The following is a 27,392-nucleotide window of genomic DNA, read 5'->3' on the forward strand; positions in this document are numbered from 1 at the left end:
TTAAAGTAGCAGACAAACAAGAGCTTTATTATTTATAGGAGTGGAAGAACGAGCGGTATTACCTCATATGACAGTAGCAGCTGTAGCAGTATAATAAGAAAAATGCTACCAACTACATTGACGGAGTTCTTGCTCAAAGAATGACAAGAATTATGTAATACTTATCTTTTTCCGATATCTGTCTCAAAATTTGTTTATAAAATTAATGTAATAGTTAAATAACTATTGCGTGATAAAGATAATAAATCTACAATTAAACAAATAAATAAATGAGTAGTATGTAAATTTACGTATAAGCCAAATGAATTTAAAAGATATTATCATTGCTCATTGTGAGCTCTAACACCCTTTAAAATATTTTATGAAAGCAGGAAATTCGTGTAACAAAAATAGACTAATATGTATTTTGAAAAATAAACAGAAAAACACGTAAAAAGCGACTATTTAAATAATTTCTAAACATGTAATAAATATTTAACTATAACTTTTCCAAAATTATGCCGCATTGCTTGGCTAATTAAACTATACACACAAAGTTTCAGTGAAATGACTCCAAAATGATAAAAATTCTAGGTGATAACATACACACATACGGAAAAATACGTGTTTTTAAGTATGAAATACATTTTTAACGATAACTATGACATTTACGCAATGAAAATACCATATAGACTTCATACACGTACGAACTTTCAATAAGATATCTTCAAAATCACAAAAATGTCAGGTATCGATTAATACCACAAAAAAACAGCATTAAAAAAAATTAAATCATAGACTTCTAACTTAAATGAAATAATATATCATATTAATAAGTGGAGTCTAATATAACCACACAAAATAAAATTGAACAAAAAAATCATAGAAACAAAAAAATTACAGCGAAATAGAGAATAATATTCCGAATCGCGAAAACAGTGCTTCCACTTCAAGGAAGCAAAACGATCGAGCCTTAATCTATCTCATCAGAGCGAGTGCTACTTCGACAATCTCGACGACTGTATGAACGTCGTAGCAGAACTTGAAAAAAACAGAAACTCGAATTACGTTACAAAAAAGAGTTCTTCAATAAAGAAGGAATATTCTTAAATTAAGTATGCAGAAAATTCAACTTCACGATGTTTTTTAGAGAAGCAGCTAAACAAGTTATACACGTGAAATTGAAAATAGGTCTCATTTGTTATATCCAGAAGTGCTCGATGTGAAAATATTGATCTTTGTAATTGCAAATAATCGCGAGAAAAGCGAAAAACACAAAAGTTTTTAAAATTGCTGCTTTCGTACTAGTTTATTGTAGTATACCGTAAACAATATAGTAAAACAGTAAGAATTATTATCAAGAAAATATAAGCATTCGATTGTTATGAAAATAAAAAGTTGCTGTGGCTAAATTAAGCAAATGATGTTACTGTGATAATCCTGAAGACGAGATAACATAATATAAATGCTATTATTGTAGTCCATAGAAATAATTGTATTACTGGATCTCCTTGAATCGATTGGTTTTTATATCTATGTCTACGTCGTATTTTGATATAATTGCTGTAACCATCATCCACCTTTCCACGTAAAATGATTATAGAATAATTACATCAATTTTCAGACTCGCTCTAGGTCTTTAAACGTCAAAGAATAAATTTTTTTAATCGTGAAATGACTATCTTGCTTGCGTGATCGACATTTTTTTTCGAAGCCCAGAGCTTATGTTCAAAATATCTCAGTAACATGGACATTTTCGATGGTTATTATTATAAAAGTTGTAAAAGGTTTATGTCATTATGTGGATTGTGGCCTGAACAAAATAACAAAAGTCGATATTTAAGGTTGATTGTTTTCGTAATCTTTAATGCTTCATTGGCGGTGCCACAGGTAATTTTCTTCAAGAGAAATCATAAAATACGTATGTTTTATTTTAAATGTACGTTGATTGAAAAAAAATGTTGAAGTTTGAATTTAAAAAAATTCTAATAATATTACTTTATACTCAATACAGCTCATTCTTTTAATTCAACAGTTCGGAAAAGATATGGCAATAACTTTTGAAAATTCAGTTTCAGTTATGTTTGCTTTAGGTGTATTTGCGAAATATCTAGTTGCTTTTGTAAATAAAAAGCGGGTAAGCTGTGAACATTTTTATTTAATTTTATATTATTAATAGATAAGTACTTTTTCAAATAAAGTTTATAATATTATTCTAATGGAAAGACAAATAAAACATTTAATCATGATAGTATTTAGGTAATTCTTGGCTATTTTGCTGGGCCTCGAACACTTAGGTTACGGATTTTTATAATTTGGCATAATTGTTTATCCATAGAAGTGAGTTTTTTCTGAGATTTTCATGACAATATCTTAATTATATCGAAATTTATTAAAAATTAAAGAAAAATAATAAAAAAATTCAAAATGTTATATTTTACAAACTACTACAAATATCCAAATCGAATATTTTTTAAAACTAGAGACATAGACGCACTTTGTGCGTTACCTACCCTAAGTAAACTTAAGGTCATTCGTTTATTACATAATATATAATAGAACGGTAGAAATCATTTATTAGTAAATTATTTGTTTTTAAAATAAATTAATTATCACTATTGAGTTTATAGTCATACTACTGTGGTTTATATATAGTACTACTTGTTTTATTTTGTGGAATTGGTATATAAAACGGGCTTCGATTCAAATATATATCTGTAAATTATTTGTTCCTTTTTTATGCGAGAGGTTCATTATTTATTTTTTTTTATATAATAGTTTATAAAACTATAATAGTTTATAAAAGTATATAAAAACCCGAAGATTTATATACCATTTGTTTCTTAAGTTCTTACAAGTAAAAAGAGCATTAATTGCTCGAACAATAATTAGTCGCACTCGAGGTACTATCATTAATTGATAATAATTGGTTCTACGATCTATAATTAGAGAATCCATTGGGGGAAGCAACCAAAACTCTTTTCCATTGATTGTAAATTTATAGCAATATATAGAGATCCCTTAACAAATTGCATCAACAGCTTAGCTCACTGCTGGTGACCATAGCCAAAGATTGGCAAACGGTGACAGATCGTAAGGAACGTGAAATATTAACTAAAAATACTGCACAAGGTCGACTTTTACTAATTATCTATACATGTAAGTAGAGTATTCGTAATTATTACTTTACTAAATAGGAGAACAAGATACTATACAAGAGGTTTATAATTACAGAATATAGTTATAATTTATTGTGAAACGACAAAAAATCAAATTATGCCTACTTTTCTCCTATATTGTAAATGATGAAATACTATCAAATATAAGTACTAATATTTTATTTCAGATTATATACATGGCGCATGGGTATTGTACACCCTCATGCCCTTTCTACCCTTAGCATTGGACTATATGCTACCTTTAAATGACTCGCGCCCAGTATTAATGCCATTTTATGCAAATTATTTGTTCTTTGAACAAAGCGATTATCATTATTGGGCTTGTGGTCACATTGCTGTATCTTATTTAGCACCACTTGTTCTATTTTGTGGACTTGATACAATCTATGTGATAAGCGTCAAACATACCTGTGGATTATTTGAAATCGTATGGTAGAAAACTCAAATTTATTTCTAATTGCATAATATAATGAGAAAGTGATAATTAGTATTGACATACCAATTATCACTTTGTGCGTTAACAACTACACAATTGAATACATTTGTAATTTAACTCACAGGATTTGGCTTTTAAAATTCCATGATTTATGCATAGTTGCTCATAAAACAATGTTGTTCTAGTATTCAAAAAATAAATTGTACTCTGGGTCATATTTAATCATTTATATTTGGTTTCAACAGGGCTTGAGTCCTTTGAAGCAAGCACGGCTCAATTTTTTAGGATTCGATCTTTATTCATATAAAACCATCATTTGATATTTAGCCTTTAATCATTCCGAGAATTTTAGTTAAATAATAAACATAATATATATTTTCACAATATATACTTCGCAATAGATTATATTACATCTACGGATAGAAGTATTTGTATGTTTTCAGTCGCAGACTAGAGACTTTATTAAAAAGTGAAAAGGGTCAACAATTAAGTAAACTTCCAGATAATCCAGACCTAGTTATGAAATTAAGTGAAACGATTCAATTACACAATGATACTATTGGGTTTGATTATTCGATCATGAATGTAAAACATTAATTAAAATAAAAATATATACAGCTCACGTTTAACTTTCAGATGCTGCGATTTACTAGAAAATTCATTTAATTTGTGTTTTTTGATGGTGAATTGTATGAGCGTGGTCACGATAGCCTTGACTTGTGTATATGTACGAATGTACTTATTAAGTTTGAGATACATCTTCATAAATTGATCCTTAAAATACTTGTATCATTACAGATACTTTTTGTTTATAGTGATTTGTTCAAATTGATACGGATTGTTGCTTTCTTAGTTGGCTTAATTATGCATTTATTGTACTTGAACTGGGTTGGTCAACAAATAATTAATAGCAGCGAACAGGTTTTTATATCTGCGTTAGTAATGATATATATTTTGGATAAGTTTATAGAGAGTGTTTTTTAGCAGATATTATGAATTTGTATTTTACAAAAATAAATTATACTGACTTTATTATAAAACAGATATTTTAGTGACTGGTATTTGATACCAAACAGTACCAAAAAATTCATCAACATAATTATGATTCGTTCTTTAGTACCTTGTACACTAACGTCTGGCAAACTAGCAAATCTTTCCATGGAAAATTTCGGAATTGTAATACATATATATGACATTAGTTACATATATAACGATAAATGGATTTTATGTTGGAAATAATCATTATGTAACTTTCATATTTTTCAGTTACTGAAATCTGCGATGTCGTACTTTACTGTGATCTTATCCTTTTATGAATAAAAAAGTTAATTAAACGATCAAATCATACGTTTCACAATGAAACACAGTAGTATTTAATTGGGTATTTTCTGTAATGAACTTCTTTCAACTGTAAGTATAAATCGGTATAAATGAAAACAAATTTTCAGATACGAAGTAGATTTTTAATTCAATAAAAAATATACATTTATTATGTTATGTTGTTTCATCGTATGAGGCAATTCTGTTTGATGTTTGAGTCAGGGAAAAGAACTTCCGATGAGGAGGATAAAACGAAGCCACGCTTAACATGTTACTAACAATCAGTGTAAAGATAACAATAAATATAAATGTTTATTAGAATATTTTTAACCATTACATTATTACATAAAAGCTTTAACAATTCCGCGAATCATGAGTATATCTCGACGAAGGGAAATTCAATATCTGTATCTTTTAGATTTTCTTGTATTCAGTTATTAGCTAGCTCGTTCATTTTTGGAGAAAACATACTATGCCACGCTTGACTTTTTCCTTGTCGTATAAATGTGTCCTTCTTGAATATCACTTCCGCCTTATCACGTGTAAAGTTGACCATCTCATTGTTTTGCAGATTATGAAATGTTAAATGGTTAACTCATTTCTCATACTGTTCTTCCATGTATGATTTTCCTAAGAGATTGGCGACTTGTTTCGTCGTAGCTAGTAAGTCCTGTAGACATTTCAATGTTTATTCATGCAAATCAGTCGAATAAAGTATAATTATATTCAGCAATGAATGAAATATTCATTTTGCACAGTCACGTGAATCATTTCTTCATAAAATAAAAATAAAAAGTTTGGCTCGTGTCGATGTAGCCTATTTAGTTCCTCCCTGTGTCATGTATGTCATCGCTCCTTTATGTGTTTGAATCAACGACTGAACGAAACTTATTAAAACAGAAAATCATGAGAATGAATGTTGCAACAGCAGAATATCTTGTATAAATAAGAGAAAAATAATACCTTAATCATTTTGTAAGTAGTTCCAAAACCATTCAAAATCACCACAATAATCATAAGCTTTAACACTTTGATGAAAATGATAATAAGATACTGGCACATTTTTCGGATTACGGACTACATAAACTACCGGCAACAGAAACACAATACACTTGGGCTCCAAACTACATACACAGCGAATTTTACTTTTCAATGAGAAATCCACATATTTTACATATGGATTTCAAAATATTTGGAATCAAACTTAGTAAAAAAATGAGTTTTTATAAATCTTGAGCTTGTCATTAGTGTTTGCCGACTCATCTTTATTCCTACAGAATACGAATGTCTTCCATTTGTCGATGATATTGCTCTCGAAGCAACTGCTAAAGATACAAAGACTGCCATCGGATTATTAGAACATAATCTAAAAAGTGTTAATACTTTCCTTAAAAGAATCAATCTTTCCTTATCACTTGAAAAAACTAATACATACACACCAATCATATATACGCTATATCCTCTGGAGTGCATCCTGTCACGTAGCCTTATGGTCCATTATAAGCCTAAGGTGATGATGTAACGAGAGCTGTTCTCGTTCCCAAGACGTTGGGGTTGGGACATCGACCTTTTATGCGGACAGCATCTCTCTCTCTCTCTCTCTCTCTCTCTGCAAAGGCGACGAGTTGGTAAGTTAGCGTATTTGAATGGCCATTCAAATACCGCGATATTCTCCTTAAATGTACCCGGTATTGCAGCTTGTAATAATCTCAACCTCCTTGTACATTTAACCGTTGTATATTTGAAACTTAATTGTAACGTCAATGGCTTTTCCCCCAATTACGGGTGGGATTTTGTATTAAATATTAATTCCTTTGCAATAAAAACACCATTTCTTTAAATAACTGACAGATCTCCTTATTTATTTGAAACTCGCATGATACTCCTATCCTTCATCTACAGGTAAAACCTTTTATTTACTATTTTCAGCGGAGGCTAGAGCTAAAATTGCAATACCTTCAGTTCTCTAAATACAATCTATTAATGTTCGTTATGAATTTCTTTTAATTCGTGAAATAGTAATTTTTTACTTTATTTGTACTACTTCCAGAAAATTTCAATCATTGTTTCATGATCGTTCAATTTATCAAAGTCGTTAGTCAACTGTTTATTTGTCTTCGAGAATATTTACATTATAACAATTGGCAACATTAGCAGCATTGTTTTTTTATCTTTGTTTTGTCTTGCAAATATTCGTAACATGCAAAGAATCAATACATAGTATGTATGAAAAGCACTAGGTGTCGGCAACATCGTAGCATTCAAACCATTAGACTTGCACACCTGAATGTTTCAACAATCTTTCGCACAGAGCGGGTTGTTGATGTTGCCTTTGTTTAAAATTCAAACGCGTCTTAAACGTGAGATGCTATAGTGACAATCATTGTGGATACGGTCGCCATCAAGCAAAGTTATAATGTACTTTCTTGTTTCTTATTTGATTCAGAAAGTCGTTAAAGACTAAACAAGTAACATAAATACCTGCCCTTACTTGTACAAATTTACGAGCTACTAATGAACCCTTGACCAAGGGAGGGTAGGTGTTCAACATGTTGTGCTTTATTTTTCTGTCGGAACCAGTGTTCATAATGTTGTTCACTGTTTATGGATCTCTGAATGAAGATCAGGAAACACAAAAGTATCCGAATAAGGTCTGTTGATATTATTAAAGTAGCAGACAAACAAGAGCTTTATTATTTATAGGAGTGGAAGAACGAGCGGTATTACCTCATATGACAGTAGCAGCTGTAGCAGTATAATAAGAAAAATGCTACCAACTACATTGACGGAGTTCTTGCTCAAAGAATGACAAGAATTATGTAATACTTATCTTTTTCCGATATCTGTCTCAAAATTTGTTTATAAAATTAATGTAATAGTTAAATAACTATTGCGTGATAAAGATAATAAATCTACAATTAAACAAATAAATAAATGAGTAGTATGTAAATTTACGTATAAGCCAAATGAATTTAAAAGATATTATCATTGCTCATTGTGAGCTCTAACACCCTTTAAAATATTTTATGAAAGCAGGAAATTCGTGTAACAAAAATAGACTAATATGTATTTTGAAAAATAAACAGAAAAACACGTAAAAAGCGACTATTTAAATAATTTCTAAACATGTAATAAATATTTAACTATAACTTTTCCAAAATTATGCCGCATTGCTTGGCTAATTAAACTATACACACAAAGTTTCAGTGAAATGACTCCAAAATGATAAAAATTCTAGGTGATAACATACACACATACGGAAAAATACGTGTTTTTAAGTATGAAATACATTTTTAACGATAACTATGACATTTACGCAATGAAAATACCATATAGACTTCATACACGTACGAACTTTCAATAAGATATCTTCAAAATCACAAAAATGTCAGGTATCGATTAATACCACAAAAAAACAGCATTAAAAAAAATTAAATCATAGACTTCTAACTTAAATGAAATAATATATCATATTAATAAGTGGAGTCTAATATAACCACACAAAATAAAATTGAACAAAAAAATCATAGAAACAAAAAAATTACAGCGAAATAGAGAATAATATTCCGAATCGCGAAAACAGTGCTTCCACTTCAAGGAAGCAAAACGATCGAGCCTTAATCTATCTCATCAGAGCGAGTGCTACTTCGACAATCTCGACGACTGTATGAACGTCGTAGCAGAACTTGAAAAAAACAGAAACTCGAATTACGTTACAAAAAAGAGTTCTTCAATAAAGAAGGAATATTCTTAAATTAAGTATGCAGAAAATTCAACTTCACGATGTTTTTTAGAGAAGCAGCTAAACAAGTTATACACGTGAAATTGAAAATAGGTCTCATTTGTTATATCCAGAAGTGCTCGATGTGAAAATATTGATCTTTGTAATTGCAAATAATCGCGAGAAAAGCGAAAAACACAAAAGTTTTTAAAATTGCTGCTTTCGTACTAGTTTATTGTAGTATACCGTAAACAATATAGTAAAACAGTAAGAATTATTATCAAGAAAATATAAGCATTCGATTGTTATGAAAATAAAAAGTTGCTGTGGCTAAATTAAGCAAATGATGTTACTGTGATAATCCTGAAGACGAGATAACATAATATAAATGCTATTATTGTAGTCCATAGAAATAATTGTATTACTGGATCTCCTTGAATCGATTGGTTTTTATATCTATGTCTACGTCGTATTTTGATATAATTGCTGTAACCATCATCCACCTTTCCACGTAAAATGATTATAGAATAATTACATCAATTTTCAGACTCGCTCTAGGTCTTTAAACGTCAAAGAATAAATTTTTTTAATCGTGAAATGACTATCTTGCTTGCGTGATCGACATTTTTTTTCGAAGCCCAGAGCTTATGTTCAAAATATCTCAGTAACATGGACATTTTCGATGGTTATTATTATAAAAGTTGTAAAAGGTTTATGTCATTATGTGGATTGTGGCCTGAACAAAATAACAAAAGTCGATATTTAAGGTTGATTGTTTTCGTAATCTTTAATGCTTCATTGGCGGTGCCACAGGTAATTTTCTTCAAGAGAAATCATAAAATACGTATGTTTTATTTTAAATGTACGTTGATTGAAAAAAAATGTTGAAGTTTGAATTTAAAAAAATTCTAATAATATTACTTTATACTCAATACAGCTCATTCTTTTAATTCAACAGTTCGGAAAAGATATGGCAATAACTTTTGAAAATTCAGTTTCAGTTATGTTTGCTTTAGGTGTATTTGCGAAATATCTAGTTGCTTTTGTAAATAAAAAGCGGGTAAGCTGTGAACATTTTTATTTAATTTTATATTATTAATAGATAAGTACTTTTTCAAATAAAGTTTATAATATTATTCTAATGGAAAGACAAATAAAACATTTAATCATGATAGTATTTAGGTAATTCTTGGCTATTTTGCTGGGCCTCGAACACTTAGGTTACGGATTTTTATAATTTGGCATAATTGTTTATCCATAGAAGTGAGTTTTTTCTGAGATTTTCATGACAATATCTTAATTATATCGAAATTTATTAAAAATTAAAGAAAAATAATAAAAAAATTCAAAATGTTATATTTTACAAACTACTACAAATATCCAAATCGAATATTTTTTAAAACTAGAGACATAGACGCACTTTGTGCGTTACCTACCCTAAGTAAACTTAAGGTCATTCGTTTATTACATAATATATAATAGAACGGTAGAAATCATTTATTAGTAAATTATTTGTTTTTAAAATAAATTAATTATCACTATTGAGTTTATAGTCATACTACTGTGGTTTATATATAGTACTACTTGTTTTATTTTGTGGAATTGGTATATAAAACGGGCTTCGATTCAAATATATATCTGTAAATTATTTGTTCCTTTTTTATGCGAGAGGTTCATTATTTATTTTTTTTTATATAATAGTTTATAAAACTATAATAGTTTATAAAAGTATATAAAAACCCGAAGATTTATATACCATTTGTTTCTTAAGTTCTTACAAGTAAAAAGAGCATTAATTGCTCGAACAATAATTAGTCGCACTCGAGGTACTATCATTAATTGATAATAATTGGTTCTACGATCTATAATTAGAGAATCCATTGGGGGAAGCAACCAAAACTCTTTTCCATTGATTGTAAATTTATAGCAATATATAGAGATCCCTTAACAAATTGCATCAACAGCTTAGCTCACTGCTGGTGACCATAGCCAAAGATTGGCAAACGGTGACAGATCGTAAGGAACGTGAAATATTAACTAAAAATACTGCACAAGGTCGACTTTTACTAATTATCTATACATGTAAGTAGAGTATTCGTAATTATTACTTTACTAAATAGGAGAACAAGATACTATACAAGAGGTTTATAATTACAGAATATAGTTATAATTTATTGTGAAACGACAAAAAATCAAATTATGCCTACTTTTCTCCTATATTGTAAATGATGAAATACTATCAAATATAAGTACTAATATTTTATTTCAGATTATATACATGGCGCATGGGTATTGTACACCCTCATGCCCTTTCTACCCTTAGCATTGGACTATATGCTACCTTTAAATGACTCGCGCCCAGTATTAATGCCATTTTATGCAAATTATTTGTTCTTTGAACAAAGCGATTATCATTATTGGGCTTGTGGTCACATTGCTGTATCTTATTTAGCACCACTTGTTCTATTTTGTGGACTTGATACAATCTATGTGATAAGCGTCAAACATACCTGTGGATTATTTGAAATCGTATGGTAGAAAACTCAAATTTATTTCTAATTGCATAATATAATGAGAAAGTGATAATTAGTATTGACATACCAATTATCACTTTGTGCGTTAACAACTACACAATTGAATACATTTGTAATTTAACTCACAGGATTTGGCTTTTAAAATTCCATGATTTATGCATAGTTGCTCATAAAACAATGTTGTTCTAGTATTCAAAAAATAAATTGTACTCTGGGTCATATTTAATCATTTATATTTGGTTTCAACAGGGCTTGAGTCCTTTGAAGCAAGCACGGCTCAATTTTTTAGGATTCGATCTTTATTCATATAAAACCATCATTTGATATTTAGCCTTTAATCATTCCGAGAATTTTAGTTAAATAATAAACATAATATATATTTTCACAATATATACTTCGCAATAGATTATATTACATCTACGGATAGAAGTATTTGTATGTTTTCAGTCGCAGACTAGAGACTTTATTAAAAAGTGAAAAGGGTCAACAATTAAGTAAACTTCCAGATAATCCAGACCTAGTTATGAAATTAAGTGAAACGATTCAATTACACAATGATACTATTGGGTTTGATTATTCGATCATGAATGTAAAACATTAATTAAAATAAAAATATATACAGCTCACGTTTAACTTTCAGATGCTGCGATTTACTAGAAAATTCATTTAATTTGTGTTTTTTGATGGTGAATTGTATGAGCGTGGTCACGATAGCCTTGACTTGTGTATATGTACGAATGTACTTATTAAGTTTGAGATACATCTTCATAAATTGATCCTTAAAATACTTGTATCATTACAGATACTTTTTGTTTATAGTGATTTGTTCAAATTGATACGGATTGTTGCTTTCTTAGTTGGCTTAATTATGCATTTATTGTACTTGAACTGGGTTGGTCAACAAATAATTAATAGCAGCGAACAGGTTTTTATATCTGCGTTAGTAATGATATATATTTTGGATAAGTTTATAGAGAGTGTTTTTTAGCAGATATTATGAATTTGTATTTTACAAAAATAAATTATACTGACTTTATTATAAAACAGATATTTTAGTGACTGGTATTTGATACCAAACAGTACCAAAAAATTCATCAACATAATTATGATTCGTTCTTTAGTACCTTGTACACTAACGTCTGGCAAACTAGCAAATCTTTCCATGGAAAATTTCGGAATTGTAATACATATATATGACATTAGTTACATATATAACGATAAATGGATTTTATGTTGGAAATAATCATTATGTAACTTTCATATTTTTCAGTTACTGAAATCTGCGATGTCGTACTTTACTGTGATCTTATCCTTTTATGAATAAAAAAGTTAATTAAACGATCAAATCATACGTTTCACAATGAAACACAGTAGTATTTAATTGGGTATTTTCTGTAATGAACTTCTTTCAACTGTAAGTATAAATCGGTATAAATGAAAACAAATTTTCAGATACGAAGTAGATTTTTAATTCAATAAAAAATATACATTTATTATGTTATGTTGTTTCATCGTATGAGGCAATTCTGTTTGATGTTTGAGTCAGGGAAAAGAACTTCCGATGAGGAGGATAAAACGAAGCCACGCTTAACATGTTACTAACAATCAGTGTAAAGATAACAATAAATATAAATGTTTATTAGAATATTTTTAACCATTACATTATTACATAAAAGCTTTAACAATTCCGCGAATCATGAGTATATCTCGACGAAGGGAAATTCAATATCTGTATCTTTTAGATTTTCTTGTATTCAGTTATTAGCTAGCTCGTTCATTTTTGGAGAAAACATACTATGCCACGCTTGACTTTTTCCTTGTCGTATAAATGTGTCCTTCTTGAATATCACTTCCGCCTTATCACGTGTAAAGTTGACCATCTCATTGTTTTGCAGATTATGAAATGTTAAATGGTTAACTCATTTCTCATACTGTTCTTCCATGTATGATTTTCCTAAGAGATTGGCGACTTGTTTCGTCGTAGCTAGTAAGTCCTGTAGACATTTCAATGTTTATTCATGCAAATCAGTCGAATAAAGTATAATTATATTCAGCAATGAATGAAATATTCATTTTGCACAGTCACGTGAATCATTTCTTCATAAAATAAAAATAAAAAGTTTGGCTCGTGTCGATGTAGCCTATTTAGTTCCTCCCTGTGTCATGTATGTCATCGCTCCTTTATGTGTTTGAATCAACGACTGAACGAAACTTATTAAAACAGAAAATCATGAGAATGAATGTTGCAACAGCAGAATATCTTGTATAAATAAGAGAAAAATAATACCTTAATCATTTTGTAAGTAGTTCCAAAACCATTCAAAATCACCACAATAATCATAAGCTTTAACACTTTGATGAAAATGATAATAAGATACTGGCACATTTTTCGGATTACGGACTACATAAACTACCGGCAACAGAAACACAATACACTTGGGCTCCAAACTACATACACAGCGAATTTTACTTTTCAATGAGAAATCCACATATTTTACATATGGATTTCAAAATATTTGGAATCAAACTTAGTAAAAAAATGAGTTTTTATAAATCTTGAGCTTGTCATTAGTGTTTGCCGACTCATCTTTATTCCTACAGAATACGAATGTCTTCCATTTGTCGATGATATTGCTCTCGAAGCAACTGCTAAAGATACAAAGACTGCCATCGGATTATTAGAACATAATCTAAAAAGTGTTAATACTTTCCTTAAAAGAATCAATCTTTCCTTATCACTTGAAAAAACTAATACATACACACCAATCATATATACGCTATATCCTCTGGAGTGCATCCTGTCACGTAGCCTTATGGTCCATTATAAGCCTAAGGTGATGATGTAACGAGAGCTGTTCTCGTTCCCAAGACGTTGGGGTTGGGACATCGACCTTTTATGCGGACAGCATCTCTCTCTCTCTCTCTCTCTCTGCAAAGGCGACGAGTTGGTAAGTTAGCGTATTTGAATGGCCATTCAAATACCGCGATATTCTCCTTAAATGTACCCGGTATTGCAGCTTGTAATAATCTCAACCTCCTTGTACATTTAACCGTTGTATATTTGAAACTTAATTGTAACGTCAATGGCTTTTCCCCCAATTACGGGTGGGATTTTGTATTAAATATTAATTCCTTTGCAATAAAAACACCATTTCTTTAAATAACTGACAGATCTCCTTATTTATTTGAAACTCGCATGATACTCCTATCCTTCATCTACAGGTAAAACCTTTTATTTACTATTTTCAGCGGAGGCTAGAGCTAAAATTGCAATACCTTCAGTTCTCTAAATACAATCTATTAATGTTCGTTATGAATTTCTTTTAATTCGTGAAATAGTAATTTTTTACTTTATTTGTACTACTTCCAGAAAATTTCAATCATTGTTTCATGATCGTTCAATTTATCAAAGTCGTTAGTCAACTGTTTATTTGTCTTCGAGAATATTTACATTATAACAATTGGCAACATTAGCAGCATTGTTTTTTTATCTTTGTTTTGTCTTGCAAATATTCGTAACATGCAAAGAATCAATACATAGTATGTATGAAAAGCACTAGGTGTCGGCAACATCGTAGCATTCAAACCATTAGACTTGCACACCTGAATGTTTCAACAATCTTTCGCACAGAGCGGGTTGTTGATGTTGCCTTTGTTTAAAATTCAAACGCGTCTTAAACGTGAGATGCTATAGTGACAATCATTGTGGATACGGTCGCCATCAAGCAAAGTTATAATGTACTTTCTTGTTTCTTATTTGATTCAGAAAGTCGTTAAAGACTAAACAAGTAACATAAATACCTGCCCTTACTTGTACAAATTTACGAGCTACTAATGAACCCTTGACCAAGGGAGGGTAGGTGTTCAACATGTTGTGCTTTATTTTTCTGTCGGAACCAGTGTTCATAATGTTGTTCACTGTTTATGGATCTCTGAATGAAGATCAGGAAACACAAAAGTATCCGAATAAGGTCTGTTGATATTATTAAAGTAGCAGACAAACAAGAGCTTTATTATTTATAGGAGTGGAAGAACGAGCGGTATTACCTCATATGACAGTAGCAGCTGTAGCAGTATAATAAGAAAAATGCTACCAACTACATTGACGGAGTTCTTGCTCAAAGAATGACAAGAATTATGTAATACTTATCTTTTTCCGATATCTGTCTCAAAATTTGTTTATAAAATTAATGTAATAGTTAAATAACTATTGCGTGATAAAGATAATAAATCTACAATTAAACAAATAAATAAATGAGTAGTATGTAAATTTACGTATAAGCCAAATGAATTTAAAAGATATTATCATTGCTCATTGTGAGCTCTAACACCCTTTAAAATATTTTATGAAAGCAGGAAATTCGTGTAACAAAAATAGACTAATATGTATTTTGAAAAATAAACAGAAAAACACGTAAAAAGCGACTATTTAAATAATTTCTAAACATGTAATAAATATTTAACTATAACTTTTCCAAAATTATGCCGCATTGCTTGGCTAATTAAACTATACACACAAAGTTTCAGTGAAATGACTCCAAAATGATAAAAATTCTAGGTGATAACATACACACATACGGAAAAATACGTGTTTTTAAGTATGAAATACATTTTTAACGATAACTATGACATTTACGCAATGAAAATACCATATAGACTTCATACACGTACGAACTTTCAATAAGATATCTTCAAAATCACAAAAATGTCAGGTATCGATTAATACCACAAAAAAACAGCATTAAAAAAAATTAAATCATAGACTTCTAACTTAAATGAAATAATATATCATATTAATAAGTGGAGTCTAATATAACCACACAAAATAAAATTGAACAAAAAAATCATAGAAACAAAAAAATTACAGCGAAATAGAGAATAATATTCCGAATCGCGAAAACAGTGCTTCCACTTCAAGGAAGCAAAACGATCGAGCCTTAATCTATCTCATCAGAGCGAGTGCTACTTCGACAATCTCGACGACTGTATGAACGTCGTAGCAGAACTTGAAAAAAACAGAAACTCGAATTACGTTACAAAAAAGAGTTCTTCAATAAAGAAGGAATATTCTTAAATTAAGTATGCAGAAAATTCAACTTCACGATGTTTTTTAGAGAAGCAGCTAAACAAGTTATACACGTGAAATTGAAAATAGGTCTCATTTGTTATATCCAGAAGTGCTCGATGTGAAAATATTGATCTTTGTAATTGCAAATAATCGCGAGAAAAGCGAAAAACACAAAAGTTTTTAAAATTGCTGCTTTCGTACTAGTTTATTGTAGTATACCGTAAACAATATAGTAAAACAGTAAGAATTATTATCAAGAAAATATAAGCATTCGATTGTTATGAAAATAAAAAGTTGCTGTGGCTAAATTAAGCAAATGATGTTACTGTGATAATCCTGAAGACGAGATAACATAATATAAATGCTATTATTGTAGTCCATAGAAATAATTGTATTACTGGATCTCCTTGAATCGATTGGTTTTTATATCTATGTCTACGTCGTATTTTGATATAATTGCTGTAACCATCATCCACCTTTCCACGTAAAATGATTATAGAATAATTACATCAATTTTCAGACTCGCTCTAGGTCTTTAAACGTCAAAGAATAAATTTTTTTAATCGTGAAATGACTATCTTGCTTGCGTGATCGACATTTTTTTTCGAAGCCCAGAGCTTATGTTCAAAATATCTCAGTAACATGGACATTTTCGATGGTTATTATTATAAAAGTTGTAAAAGGTTTATGTCATTATGTGGATTGTGGCCTGAACAAAATAACAAAAGTCGATATTTAAGGTTGATTGTTTTCGTAATCTTTAATGCTTCATTGGCGGTGCCACAGGTAATTTTCTTCAAGAGAAATCATAAAATACGTATGTTTTATTTTAAATGTACGTTGATTGAAAAAAAATGTTGAAGTTTGAATTTAAAAAAATTCTAATAATATTACTTTATACTCAATACAGCTCATTCTTTTAATTCAACAGTTCGGAAAAGATATGGCAATAACTTTTGAAAATTCAGTTTCAGTTATGTTTGCTTTAGGTGTATTTGCGAAATATCTAGTTGCTTTTGTAAATAAAAAGCGGGTAAGCTGTGAACATTTTTATTTAATTTTATATTATTAATAGATAAGTACTTTTTCAAATAAAGTTTATAATATTATTCTAATGGAAAGACAAATAAAACATTTAATCATGATAGTATTTAGGTAATTCTTGGCTATTTTGCTGGGCCTCGAACACTTAGGTTACGGATTTTTATAATTTGGCATAATTGTTTATCCATAGAAGTGAGTTTTTTCTGAGATTTTCATGACAATATCTTAATTATATCGAAATTTATTAAAAATTAAAGAAAAATAATAAAAAAATTCAAAATGTTATATTTTACAAACTACTACAAATATCCAAATCGAATATTTTTTAAAACTAGAGACATAGACGCACTTTGTGCGTTACCTACCCTAAGTAAACTTAAGGTCATTCGTTTATTACATAATATATAATAGAACGGTAGAAATCATTTATTAGTAAATTATTTGTTTTTAAAATAAATTAATTATCACTATTGAGTTTATAGTCATACTACTGTGGTTTATATATAGTACTACTTGTTTTATTTTGTGGAATTGGTATATAAAACGGGCTTCGATTCAAATATATATCTGTAAATTATTTGTTCCTTTTTTATGCGAGAGGTTCATTATTTATTTTTTTTTATATAATAGTTTATAAAACTATAATAGTTTATAAAAGTATATAAAAACCCGAAGATTTATATACCATTTGTTTCTTAAGTTCTTACAAGTAAAAAGAGCATTAATTGCTCGAACAATAATTAGTCGCACTCGAGGTACTATCATTAATTGATAATAATTGGTTCTACGATCTATAATTAGAGAATCCATTGGGGGAAGCAACCAAAACTCTTTTCCATTGATTGTAAATTTATAGCAATATATAGAGATCCCTTAACAAATTGCATCAACAGCTTAGCTCACTGCTGGTGACCATAGCCAAAGATTGGCAAACGGTGACAGATCGTAAGGAACGTGAAATATTAACTAAAAATACTGCACAAGGTCGACTTTTACTAATTATCTATACATGTAAGTAGAGTATTCGTAATTATTACTTTACTAAATAGGAGAACAAGATACTATACAAGAGGTTTATAATTACAGAATATAGTTATAATTTATTGTGAAACGACAAAAAATCAAATTATGCCTACTTTTCTCCTATATTGTAAATGATGAAATACTATCAAATATAAGTACTAATATTTTATTTCAGATTATATACATGGCGCATGGGTATTGTACACCCTCATGCCCTTTCTACCCTTAGCATTGGACTATATGCTACCTTTAAATGACTCGCGCCCAGTATTAATGCCATTTTATGCAAATTATTTGTTCTTTGAACAAAGCGATTATCATTATTGGGCTTGTGGTCACATTGCTGTATCTTATTTAGCACCACTTGTTCTATTTTGTGGACTTGATACAATCTATGTGATAAGCGTCAAACATACCTGTGGATTATTTGAAATCGTATGGTAGAAAACTCAAATTTATTTCTAATTGCATAATATAATGAGAAAGTGATAATTAGTATTGACATACCAATTATCACTTTGTGCGTTAACAACTACACAATTGAATACATTTGTAATTTAACTCACAGGATTTGGCTTTTAAAATTCCATGATTTATGCATAGTTGCTCATAAAACAATGTTGTTCTAGTATTCAAAAAATAAATTGTACTCTGGGTCATATTTAATCATTTATATTTGGTTTCAACAGGGCTTGAGTCCTTTGAAGCAAGCACGGCTCAATTTTTTAGGATTCGATCTTTATTCATATAAAACCATCATTTGATATTTAGCCTTTAATCATTCCGAGAATTTTAGTTAAATAATAAACATAATATATATTTTCACAATATATACTTCGCAATAGATTATATTACATCTACGGATAGAAGTATTTGTATGTTTTCAGTCGCAGACTAGAGACTTTATTAAAAAGTGAAAAGGGTCAACAATTAAGTAAACTTCCAGATAATCCAGACCTAGTTATGAAATTAAGTGAAACGATTCAATTACACAATGATACTATTGGGTTTGATTATTCGATCATGAATGTAAAACATTAATTAAAATAAAAATATATACAGCTCACGTTTAACTTTCAGATGCTGCGATTTACTAGAAAATTCATTTAATTTGTGTTTTTTGATGGTGAATTGTATGAGCGTGGTCACGATAGCCTTGACTTGTGTATATGTACGAATGTACTTATTAAGTTTGAGATACATCTTCATAAATTGATCCTTAAAATACTTGTATCATTACAGATACTTTTTGTTTATAGTGATTTGTTCAAATTGATACGGATTGTTGCTTTCTTAGTTGGCTTAATTATGCATTTATTGTACTTGAACTGGGTTGGTCAACAAATAATTAATAGCAGCGAACAGGTTTTTATATCTGCGTTAGTAATGATATATATTTTGGATAAGTTTATAGAGAGTGTTTTTTAGCAGATATTATGAATTTGTATTTTACAAAAATAAATTATACTGACTTTATTATAAAACAGATATTTTAGTGACTGGTATTTGATACCAAACAGTACCAAAAAATTCATCAACATAATTATGATTCGTTCTTTAGTACCTTGTACACTAACGTCTGGCAAACTAGCAAATCTTTCCATGGAAAATTTCGGAATTGTAATACATATATATGACATTAGTTACATATATAACGATAAATGGATTTTATGTTGGAAATAATCATTATGTAACTTTCATATTTTTCAGTTACTGAAATCTGCGATGTCGTACTTTACTGTGATCTTATCCTTTTATGAATAAAAAAGTTAATTAAACGATCAAATCATACGTTTCACAATGAAACACAGTAGTATTTAATTGGGTATTTTCTGTAATGAACTTCTTTCAACTGTAAGTATAAATCGGTATAAATGAAAACAAATTTTCAGATACGAAGTAGATTTTTAATTCAATAAAAAATATACATTTATTATGTTATGTTGTTTCATCGTATGAGGCAATTCTGTTTGATGTTTGAGTCAGGGAAAAGAACTTCCGATGAGGAGGATAAAACGAAGCCACGCTTAACATGTTACTAACAATCAGTGTAAAGATAACAATAAATATAAATGTTTATTAGAATATTTTTAACCATTACATTATTACATAAAAGCTTTAACAATTCCGCGAATCATGAGTATATCTCGACGAAGGGAAATTCAATATCTGTATCTTTTAGATTTTCTTGTATTCAGTTATTAGCTAGCTCGTTCATTTTTGGAGAAAACATACTATGCCACGCTTGACTTTTTCCTTGTCGTATAAATGTGTCCTTCTTGAATATCACTTCCGCCTTATCACGTGTAAAGTTGACCATCTCATTGTTTTGCAGATTATGAAATGTTAAATGGTTAACTCATTTCTCATACTGTTCTTCCATGTATGATTTTCCTAAGAGATTGGCGACTTGTTTCGTCGTAGCTAGTAAGTCCTGTAGACATTTCAATGTTTATTCATGCAAATCAGTCGAATAAAGTATAATTATATTCAGCAATGAATGAAATATTCATTTTGCACAGTCACGTGAATCATTTCTTCATAAAATAAAAATAAAAAGTTTGGCTCGTGTCGATGTAGCCTATTTAGTTCCTCCCTGTGTCATGTATGTCATCGCTCCTTTATGTGTTTGAATCAACGACTGAACGAAACTTATTAAAACAGAAAATCATGAGAATGAATGTTGCAACAGCAGAATATCTTGTATAAATAAGAGAAAAATAATACCTTAATCATTTTGTAAGTAGTTCCAAAACCATTCAAAATCACCACAATAATCATAAGCTTTAACACTTTGATGAAAATGATAATAAGATACTGGCACATTTTTCGGATTACGGACTACATAAACTACCGGCAACAGAAACACAATACACTTGGGCTCCAAACTACATACACAGCGAATTTTACTTTTCAATGAGAAATCCACATATTTTACATATGGATTTCAAAATATTTGGAATCAAACTTAGTAAAAAAATGAGTTTTTATAAATCTTGAGCTTGTCATTAGTGTTTGCCGACTCATCTTTATTCCTACAGAATACGAATGTCTTCCATTTGTCGATGATATTGCTCTCGAAGCAACTGCTAAAGATACAAAGACTGCCATCGGATTATTAGAACATAATCTAAAAAGTGTTAATACTTTCCTTAAAAGAATCAATCTTTCCTTATCACTTGAAAAAACTAATACATACACACCAATCATATATACGCTATATCCTCTGGAGTGCATCCTGTCACGTAGCCTTATGGTCCATTATAAGCCTAAGGTGATGATGTAACGAGAGCTGTTCTCGTTCCCAAGACGTTGGGGTTGGGACATCGACCTTTTATGCGGACAGCATCTCTCTCTCTCTCTCTCTCTCTCTGCAAAGGCGACGAGTTGGTAAGTTAGCGTATTTGAATGGCCATTCAAATACCGCGATATTCTCCTTAAATGTACCCGGTATTGCAGCTTGTAATAATCTCAACCTCCTTGTACATTTAACCGTTGTATATTTGAAACTTAATTGTAACGTCAATGGCTTTTCCCCCAATTACGGGTGGGATTTTGTATTAAATATTAATTCCTTTGCAATAAAAACACCATTTCTTTAAATAACTGACAGATCTCCTTATTTATTTGAAACTCGCATGATACTCCTATCCTTCATCTACAGGTAAAACCTTTTATTTACTATTTTCAGCGGAGGCTAGAGCTAAAATTGCAATACCTTCAGTTCTCTAAATACAATCTATTAATGTTCGTTATGAATTTCTTTTAATTCGTGAAATAGTAATTTTTTACTTTATTTGTACTACTTCCAGAAAATTTCAATCATTGTTTCATGATCGTTCAATTTATCAAAGTCGTTAGTCAACTGTTTATTTGTCTTCGAGAATATTTACATTATAACAATTGGCAACATTAGCAGCATTGTTTTTTTATCTTTGTTTTGTCTTGCAAATATTCGTAACATGCAAAGAATCAATACATAGTATGTATGAAAAGCACTAGGTGTCGGCAACATCGTAGCATTCAAACCATTAGACTTGCACACCTGAATGTTTCAACAATCTTTCGCACAGAGCGGGTTGTTGATGTTGCCTTTGTTTAAAATTCAAACGCGTCTTAAACGTGAGATGCTATAGTGACAATCATTGTGGATACGGTCGCCATCAAGCAAAGTTATAATGTACTTTCTTGTTTCTTATTTGATTCAGAAAGTCGTTAAAGACTAAACAAGTAACATAAATACCTGCCCTTACTTGTACAAATTTACGAGCTACTAATGAACCCTTGACCAAGGGAGGGTAGGTGTTCAACATGTTGTGCTTTATTTTTCTGTCGGAACCAGTGTTCATAATGTTGTTCACTGTTTATGGATCTCTGAATGAAGATCAGGAAACACAAAAGTATCCGAATAAGGTCTGTTGATATTATTAAAGTAGCAGACAAACAAGAGCTTTATTATTTATAGGAGTGGAAGAACGAGCGGTATTACCTCATATGACAGTAGCAGCTGTAGCAGTATAATAAGAAAAATGCTACCAACTACATTGACGGAGTTCTTGCTCAAAGAATGACAAGAATTATGTAATACTTATCTTTTTCCGATATCTGTCTCAAAATTTGTTTATAAAATTAATGTAATAGTTAAATAACTATTGCGTGATAAAGATAATAAATCTACAATTAAACAAATAAATAAATGAGTAGTATGTAAATTTACGTATAAGCCAAATGAATTTAAAAGATATTATCATTGCTCATTGTGAGCTCTAACACCCTTTAAAATATTTTATGAAAGCAGGAAATTCGTGTAACAAAAATAGACTAATATGTATTTTGAAAAATAAACAGAAAAACACGTAAAAAGCGACTATTTAAATAATTTCTAAACATGTAATAAATATTTAACTATAACTTTTCCAAAATTATGCCGCATTGCTTGGCTAATTAAACTATACACACAAAGTTTCAGTGAAATGACTCCAAAATGATAAAAATTCTAGGTGATAACATACACACATACGGAAAAATACGTGTTTTTAAGTATGAAATACATTTTTAACGATAACTATGACATTTACGCAATGAAAATACCATATAGACTTCATACACGTACGAACTTTCAATAAGATATCTTCAAAATCACAAAAATGTCAGGTATCGATTAATACCACAAAAAAACAGCATTAAAAAAAATTAAATCATAGACTTCTAACTTAAATGAAATAATATATCATATTAATAAGTGGAGTCTAATATAACCACACAAAATAAAATTGAACAAAAAAATCATAGAAACAAAAAAATTACAGCGAAATAGAGAATAATATTCCGAATCGCGAAAACAGTGCTTCCACTTCAAGGAAGCAAAACGATCGAGCCTTAATCTATCTCATCAGAGCGAGTGCTACTTCGACAATCTCGACGACTGTATGAACGTCGTAGCAGAACTTGAAAAAAACAGAAACTCGAATTACGTTACAAAAAAGAGTTCTTCAATAAAGAAGGAATATTCTTAAATTAAGTATGCAGAAAATTCAACTTCACGATGTTTTTTAGAGAAGCAGCTAAACAAGTTATACACGTGAAATTGAAAATAGGTCTCATTTGTTATATCCAGAAGTGCTCGATGTGAAAATATTGATCTTTGTAATTGCAAATAATCGCGAGAAAAGCGAAAAACACAAAAGTTTTTAAAATTGCTGCTTTCGTACTAGTTTATTGTAGTATACCGTAAACAATATAGTAAAACAGTAAGAATTATTATCAAGAAAATATAAGCATTCGATTGTTATGAAAATAAAAAGTTGCTGTGGCTAAATTAAGCAAATGATGTTACTGTGATAATCCTGAAGACGAGATAACATAATATAAATGCTATTATTGTAGTCCATAGAAATAATTGTATTACTGGATCTCCTTGAATCGATTGGTTTTTATATCTATGTCTACGTCGTATTTTGATATAATTGCTGTAACCATCATCCACCTTTCCACGTAAAATGATTATAGAATAATTACATCAATTTTCAGACTCGCTCTAGGTCTTTAAACGTCAAAGAATAAATTTTTTTAATCGTGAAATGACTATCTTGCTTGCGTGATCGACATTTTTTTTCGAAGCCCAGAGCTTATGTTCAAAATATCTCAGTAACATGGACATTTTCGATGGTTATTATTATAAAAGTTGTAAAAGGTTTATGTCATTATGTGGATTGTGGCCTGAACAAAATAACAAAAGTCGATATTTAAGGTTGATTGTTTTCGTAATCTTTAATGCTTCATTGGCGGTGCCACAGGTAATTTTCTTCAAGAGAAATCATAAAATACGTATGTTTTATTTTAAATGTACGTTGATTGAAAAAAAATGTTGAAGTTTGAATTTAAAAAAATTCTAATAATATTACTTTATACTCAATACAGCTCATTCTTTTAATTCAACAGTTCGGAAAAGATATGGCAATAACTTTTGAAAATTCAGTTTCAGTTATGTTTGCTTTAGGTGTATTTGCGAAATATCTAGTTGCTTTTGTAAATAAAAAGCGGGTAAGCTGTGAACATTTTTATTTAATTTTATATTATTAATAGATAAGTACTTTTTCAAATAAAGTTTATAATATTATTCTAATGGAAAGACAAATAAAACATTTAATCATGATAGTATTTAGGTAATTCTTGGCTATTTTGCTGGGCCTCGAACACTTAGGTTACGGATTTTTATAATTTGGCATAATTGTTTATCCATAGAAGTGAGTTTTTTCTGAGATTTTCATGACAATATCTTAATTATATCGAAATTTATTAAAAATTAAAGAAAAATAATAAAAAAATTCAAAATGTTATATTTTACAAACTACTACAAATATCCAAATCGAATATTTTTTAAAACTAGAGACATAGACGCACTTTGTGCGTTACCTACCCTAAGTAAACTTAAGGTCATTCGTTTATTACATAATATATAATAGAACGGTAGAAATCATTTATTAGTAAATTATTTGTTTTTAAAATAAATTAATTATCACTATTGAGTTTATAGTCATACTACTGTGGTTTATATATAGTACTACTTGTTTTATTTTGTGGAATTGGTATATAAAACGGGCTTCGATTCAAATATATATCTGTAAATTATTTGTTCCTTTTTTATGCGAGAGGTTCATTATTTATTTTTTTTTATATAATAGTTTATAAAACTATAATAGTTTATAAAAGTATATAAAAACCCGAAGATTTATATACCATTTGTTTCTTAAGTTCTTACAAGTAAAAAGAGCATTAATTGCTCGAACAATAATTAGTCGCACTCGAGGTACTATCATTAATTGATAATAATTGGTTCTACGATCTATAATTAGAGAATCCATTGGGGGAAGCAACCAAAACTCTTTTCCATTGATTGTAAATTTATAGCAATATATAGAGATCCCTTAACAAATTGCATCAACAGCTTAGCTCACTGCTGGTGACCATAGCCAAAGATTGGCAAACGGTGACAGATCGTAAGGAACGTGAAATATTAACTAAAAATACTGCACAAGGTCGACTTTTACTAATTATCTATACATGTAAGTAGAGTATTCGTAATTATTACTTTACTAAATAGGAGAACAAGATACTATACAAGAGGTTTATAATTACAGAATATAGTTATAATTTATTGTGAAACGACAAAAAATCAAATTATGCCTACTTTTCTCCTATATTGTAAATGATGAAATACTATCAAATATAAGTACTAATATTTTATTTCAGATTATATACATGGCGCATGGGTATTGTACACCCTCATGCCCTTTCTACCCTTAGCATTGGACTATATGCTACCTTTAAATGACTCGCGCCCAGTATTAATGCCATTTTATGCAAATTATTTGTTCTTTGAACAAAGCGATTATCATTATTGGGCTTGTGGTCACATTGCTGTATCTTATTTAGCACCACTTGTTCTATTTTGTGGACTTGATACAATCTATGTGATAAGCGTCAAACATACCTGTGGATTATTTGAAATCGTATGGTAGAAAACTCAAATTTATTTCTAATTGCATAATATAATGAGAAAGTGATAATTAGTATTGACATACCAATTATCACTTTGTGCGTTAACAACTACACAATTGAATACATTTGTAATTTAACTCACAGGATTTGGCTTTTAAAATTCCATGATTTATGCATAGTTGCTCATAAAACAATGTTGTTCTAGTATTCAAAAAATAAATTGTACTCTGGGTCATATTTAATCATTTATATTTGGTTTCAACAGGGCTTGAGTCCTTTGAAGCAAGCACGGCTCAATTTTTTAGGATTCGATCTTTATTCATATAAAACCATCATTTGATATTTAGCCTTTAATCATTCCGAGAATTTTAGTTAAATAATAAACATAATATATATTTTCACAATATATACTTCGCAATAGATTATATTACATCTACGGATAGAAGTATTTGTATGTTTTCAGTCGCAGACTAGAGACTTTATTAAAAAGTGAAAAGGGTCAACAATTAAGTAAACTTCCAGATAATCCAGACCTAGTTATGAAATTAAGTGAAACGATTCAATTACACAATGATACTATTGGGTTTGATTATTCGATCATGAATGTAAAACATTAATTAAAATAAAAATATATACAGCTCACGTTTAACTTTCAGATGCTGCGATTTACTAGAAAATTCATTTAATTTGTGTTTTTTGATGGTGAATTGTATGAGCGTGGTCACGATAGCCTTGACTTGTGTATATGTACGAATGTACTTATTAAGTTTGAGATACATCTTCATAAATTGATCCTTAAAATACTTGTATCATTACAGATACTTTTTGTTTATAGTGATTTGTTCAAATTGATACGGATTGTTGCTTTCTTAGTTGGCTTAATTATGCATTTATTGTACTTGAACTGGGTTGGTCAACAAATAATTAATAGCAGCGAACAGGTTTTTATATCTGCGTTAGTAATGATATATATTTTGGATAAGTTTATAGAGAGTGTTTTTTAGCAGATATTATGAATTTGTATTTTACAAAAATAAATTATACTGACTTTATTATAAAAACAGATATTTTAGTGACTGGTATTTGA

The 27,392-nt window shown here is 29.6% G+C and overlaps 4 protein-coding genes and 3 pseudogenes across 19 annotated transcripts; 4 read left to right on the forward strand and 3 right to left on the reverse strand.

Annotated features, from left to right (window-relative positions):
- Nucleotides 1-1,670: 1,670 nt before the first annotated feature.
- Nucleotides 1,671-6,516, forward strand: LOC131674817 (odorant receptor 13a-like). 6 transcript variants are annotated; one of them, XR_009302895.1, is made up of 10 exons: nucleotides 1,671-1,869; nucleotides 1,994-2,116; nucleotides 3,021-3,138; nucleotides 3,326-3,590; nucleotides 4,038-4,157; nucleotides 4,231-4,321; nucleotides 4,393-4,529; nucleotides 4,638-4,770; nucleotides 4,861-5,004; nucleotides 5,111-6,516. XR_009302895.1 is itself a non-coding variant. In XM_058953655.1 (9 exons), exons 1-9 carry the CDS (start codon nucleotides 1,726-1,728, stop codon nucleotides 4,912-4,914), a joined length of 1,185 nt encoding a protein of 394 aa, XP_058809638.1. In that variant the 5' UTR covers nucleotides 1,671-1,725; the 3' UTR covers nucleotides 4,915-6,516. The 6 variants fall into 6 exon arrangements, 4 of the variants coding, with proteins under 4 accessions (XP_058809638.1, XP_058809639.1, XP_058809640.1 ...); XR_009302896.1 differs by lacking the exon at nucleotides 5,111-6,516 and having other exon boundaries at nucleotides 4,393-4,515; nucleotides 4,861-4,874; XM_058953655.1 differs by having other exon boundaries at nucleotides 4,861-6,516.
- LOC131674824 (sulfotransferase 1A3-like) lies at nucleotides 5,285-6,177 on the reverse strand (annotated as a pseudogene).
- A 2,733-nt stretch (nucleotides 6,517-9,249) lies between the features above and the next one.
- LOC131674815 (odorant receptor 13a-like) lies at nucleotides 9,250-14,299 on the forward strand. Of its 6 annotated transcripts, XR_009302891.1 has the most exons (10): nucleotides 9,250-9,448; nucleotides 9,573-9,695; nucleotides 10,600-10,717; nucleotides 10,905-11,169; nucleotides 11,617-11,736; nucleotides 11,810-11,900; nucleotides 11,972-12,108; nucleotides 12,217-12,349; nucleotides 12,440-12,583; nucleotides 12,690-14,298. XR_009302891.1 is itself a non-coding variant. In XM_058953648.1 (9 exons), the coding sequence occupies exons 1-9, from the start codon at nucleotides 9,305-9,307 to the stop codon at nucleotides 12,491-12,493; spliced, it is 1,164 nt and encodes a 387-aa protein (XP_058809631.1). In that variant the 5' UTR covers nucleotides 9,250-9,304; the 3' UTR covers nucleotides 12,494-14,299. The 6 variants fall into 6 exon arrangements, 4 of the variants coding, with proteins under 4 accessions (XP_058809631.1, XP_058809630.1, XP_058809632.1 ...); XR_009302892.1 differs by lacking the exon at nucleotides 12,690-14,298 and having other exon boundaries at nucleotides 11,972-12,094; nucleotides 12,440-12,453; XM_058953648.1 differs by having other exon boundaries at nucleotides 9,594-9,695; nucleotides 12,440-14,299.
- LOC131674825 (sulfotransferase 1A3-like) lies at nucleotides 12,864-13,756 on the reverse strand (annotated as a pseudogene).
- Nucleotides 14,300-16,824: 2,525 nt separating the features above from the next.
- LOC131674816 (odorant receptor 13a-like) lies at nucleotides 16,825-21,825 on the forward strand. 6 transcript variants are annotated; one of them, XR_009302893.1, is made up of 10 exons: nucleotides 16,825-17,023; nucleotides 17,148-17,270; nucleotides 18,175-18,292; nucleotides 18,480-18,744; nucleotides 19,192-19,311; nucleotides 19,385-19,475; nucleotides 19,547-19,683; nucleotides 19,792-19,924; nucleotides 20,015-20,158; nucleotides 20,265-21,825. XR_009302893.1 is itself a non-coding variant. In XM_058953651.1 (9 exons), exons 1-9 carry the CDS (start codon nucleotides 16,880-16,882, stop codon nucleotides 20,066-20,068), a joined length of 1,185 nt encoding a protein of 394 aa, XP_058809634.1. In that variant the 5' UTR covers nucleotides 16,825-16,879; the 3' UTR covers nucleotides 20,069-21,825. The 6 variants fall into 6 exon arrangements, 4 of the variants coding, with proteins under 4 accessions (XP_058809634.1, XP_058809635.1, XP_058809636.1 ...); XR_009302894.1 differs by lacking the exon at nucleotides 20,265-21,825 and having other exon boundaries at nucleotides 19,547-19,669; nucleotides 20,015-20,028; XM_058953651.1 differs by having other exon boundaries at nucleotides 20,015-21,825.
- Nucleotides 20,439-21,331, reverse strand: LOC131674826 (sulfotransferase 1A3-like; annotated as a pseudogene).
- Nucleotides 21,826-24,401: 2,576 nt separating the features above from the next.
- On the forward strand, nucleotides 24,402-27,391 carry LOC131674818 (uncharacterized). Its single transcript, XM_058953659.1, has 8 exons — nucleotides 24,402-24,600; nucleotides 24,725-24,847; nucleotides 25,752-25,869; nucleotides 26,057-26,321; nucleotides 26,769-26,888; nucleotides 26,962-27,052; nucleotides 27,124-27,246; nucleotides 27,370-27,391. Exons 1-8 carry the CDS (start codon nucleotides 24,457-24,459, stop codon nucleotides 27,376-27,378), a joined length of 993 nt encoding a protein of 330 aa, XP_058809642.1. The 5' UTR covers nucleotides 24,402-24,456; the 3' UTR covers nucleotides 27,379-27,391.
- Nucleotide 27,392: the final 1 nt, after the last annotated feature.

The sequence above is a fragment of the Phymastichus coffea genome, unplaced genomic scaffold (assembly GCF_024137745.1).
Source record: "Phymastichus coffea isolate CEN01 unplaced genomic scaffold, Cenicafe_Pcof_1.1 PCOF00309, whole genome shotgun sequence".
NCBI lineage: Eukaryota > Metazoa > Arthropoda > Insecta > Hymenoptera > Eulophidae > Phymastichus > Phymastichus coffea.

What these genes read in the sequence shown, in the direction of transcription:
- LOC131674817 (XM_058953655.1), top strand. Translation starts at nt 1,726, where the DNA reads ATGGACATTTTCGATGGTTATTATTATAAAAGTTGTAAAAGGTTTATG. An exon ending in CTTCATTGGCGGTGCCACAG is followed by an intron (nt 1,870 to 1,993) that starts GTAATTTTCTTC and finishes TACTCAATACAG; the next exon opens with CTCATTCTTTTAATTCAACA. An exon ending in CCATGGAAAATTTCGGAATT is followed by an intron (nt 4,771 to 4,860) that starts GTAATACATATA and finishes CATATTTTTCAG; the next exon opens with TTACTGAAATCTGCGATGTC.
- LOC131674815 (XM_058953647.1), top strand. Translation starts at nt 9,305, where the DNA reads ATGGACATTTTCGATGGTTATTATTATAAAAGTTGTAAAAGGTTTATG. An exon ending in TTTACTAATTATCTATACAT is followed by an intron (nt 10,718 to 10,904) that starts GTAAGTAGAGTA and finishes ATTTTATTTCAG; the next exon opens with ATTATATACATGGCGCATGG. An exon ending in CCATGGAAAATTTCGGAATT is followed by an intron (nt 12,350 to 12,439) that starts GTAATACATATA and finishes CATATTTTTCAG; the next exon opens with TTACTGAAATCTGCGATGTC.
- LOC131674816 (XM_058953651.1), top strand. Translation starts at nt 16,880, where the DNA reads ATGGACATTTTCGATGGTTATTATTATAAAAGTTGTAAAAGGTTTATG. An exon ending in CTTTTGTAAATAAAAAGCGG is followed by an intron (nt 17,271 to 18,174) that starts GTAAGCTGTGAA and finishes TTGCATCAACAG; the next exon opens with CTTAGCTCACTGCTGGTGAC. An exon ending in TAGCCTTGACTTGTGTATAT is followed by an intron (nt 19,476 to 19,546) that starts GTACGAATGTAC and finishes GTATCATTACAG; the next exon opens with ATACTTTTTGTTTATAGTGA.
- LOC131674818 (XM_058953659.1), top strand. Translation starts at nt 24,457, where the DNA reads ATGGACATTTTCGATGGTTATTATTATAAAAGTTGTAAAAGGTTTATG. An exon ending in CTTTTGTAAATAAAAAGCGG is followed by an intron (nt 24,848 to 25,751) that starts GTAAGCTGTGAA and finishes TTGCATCAACAG; the next exon opens with CTTAGCTCACTGCTGGTGAC. An exon ending in TAGCCTTGACTTGTGTATAT is followed by an intron (nt 27,053 to 27,123) that starts GTACGAATGTAC and finishes GTATCATTACAG; the next exon opens with ATACTTTTTGTTTATAGTGA.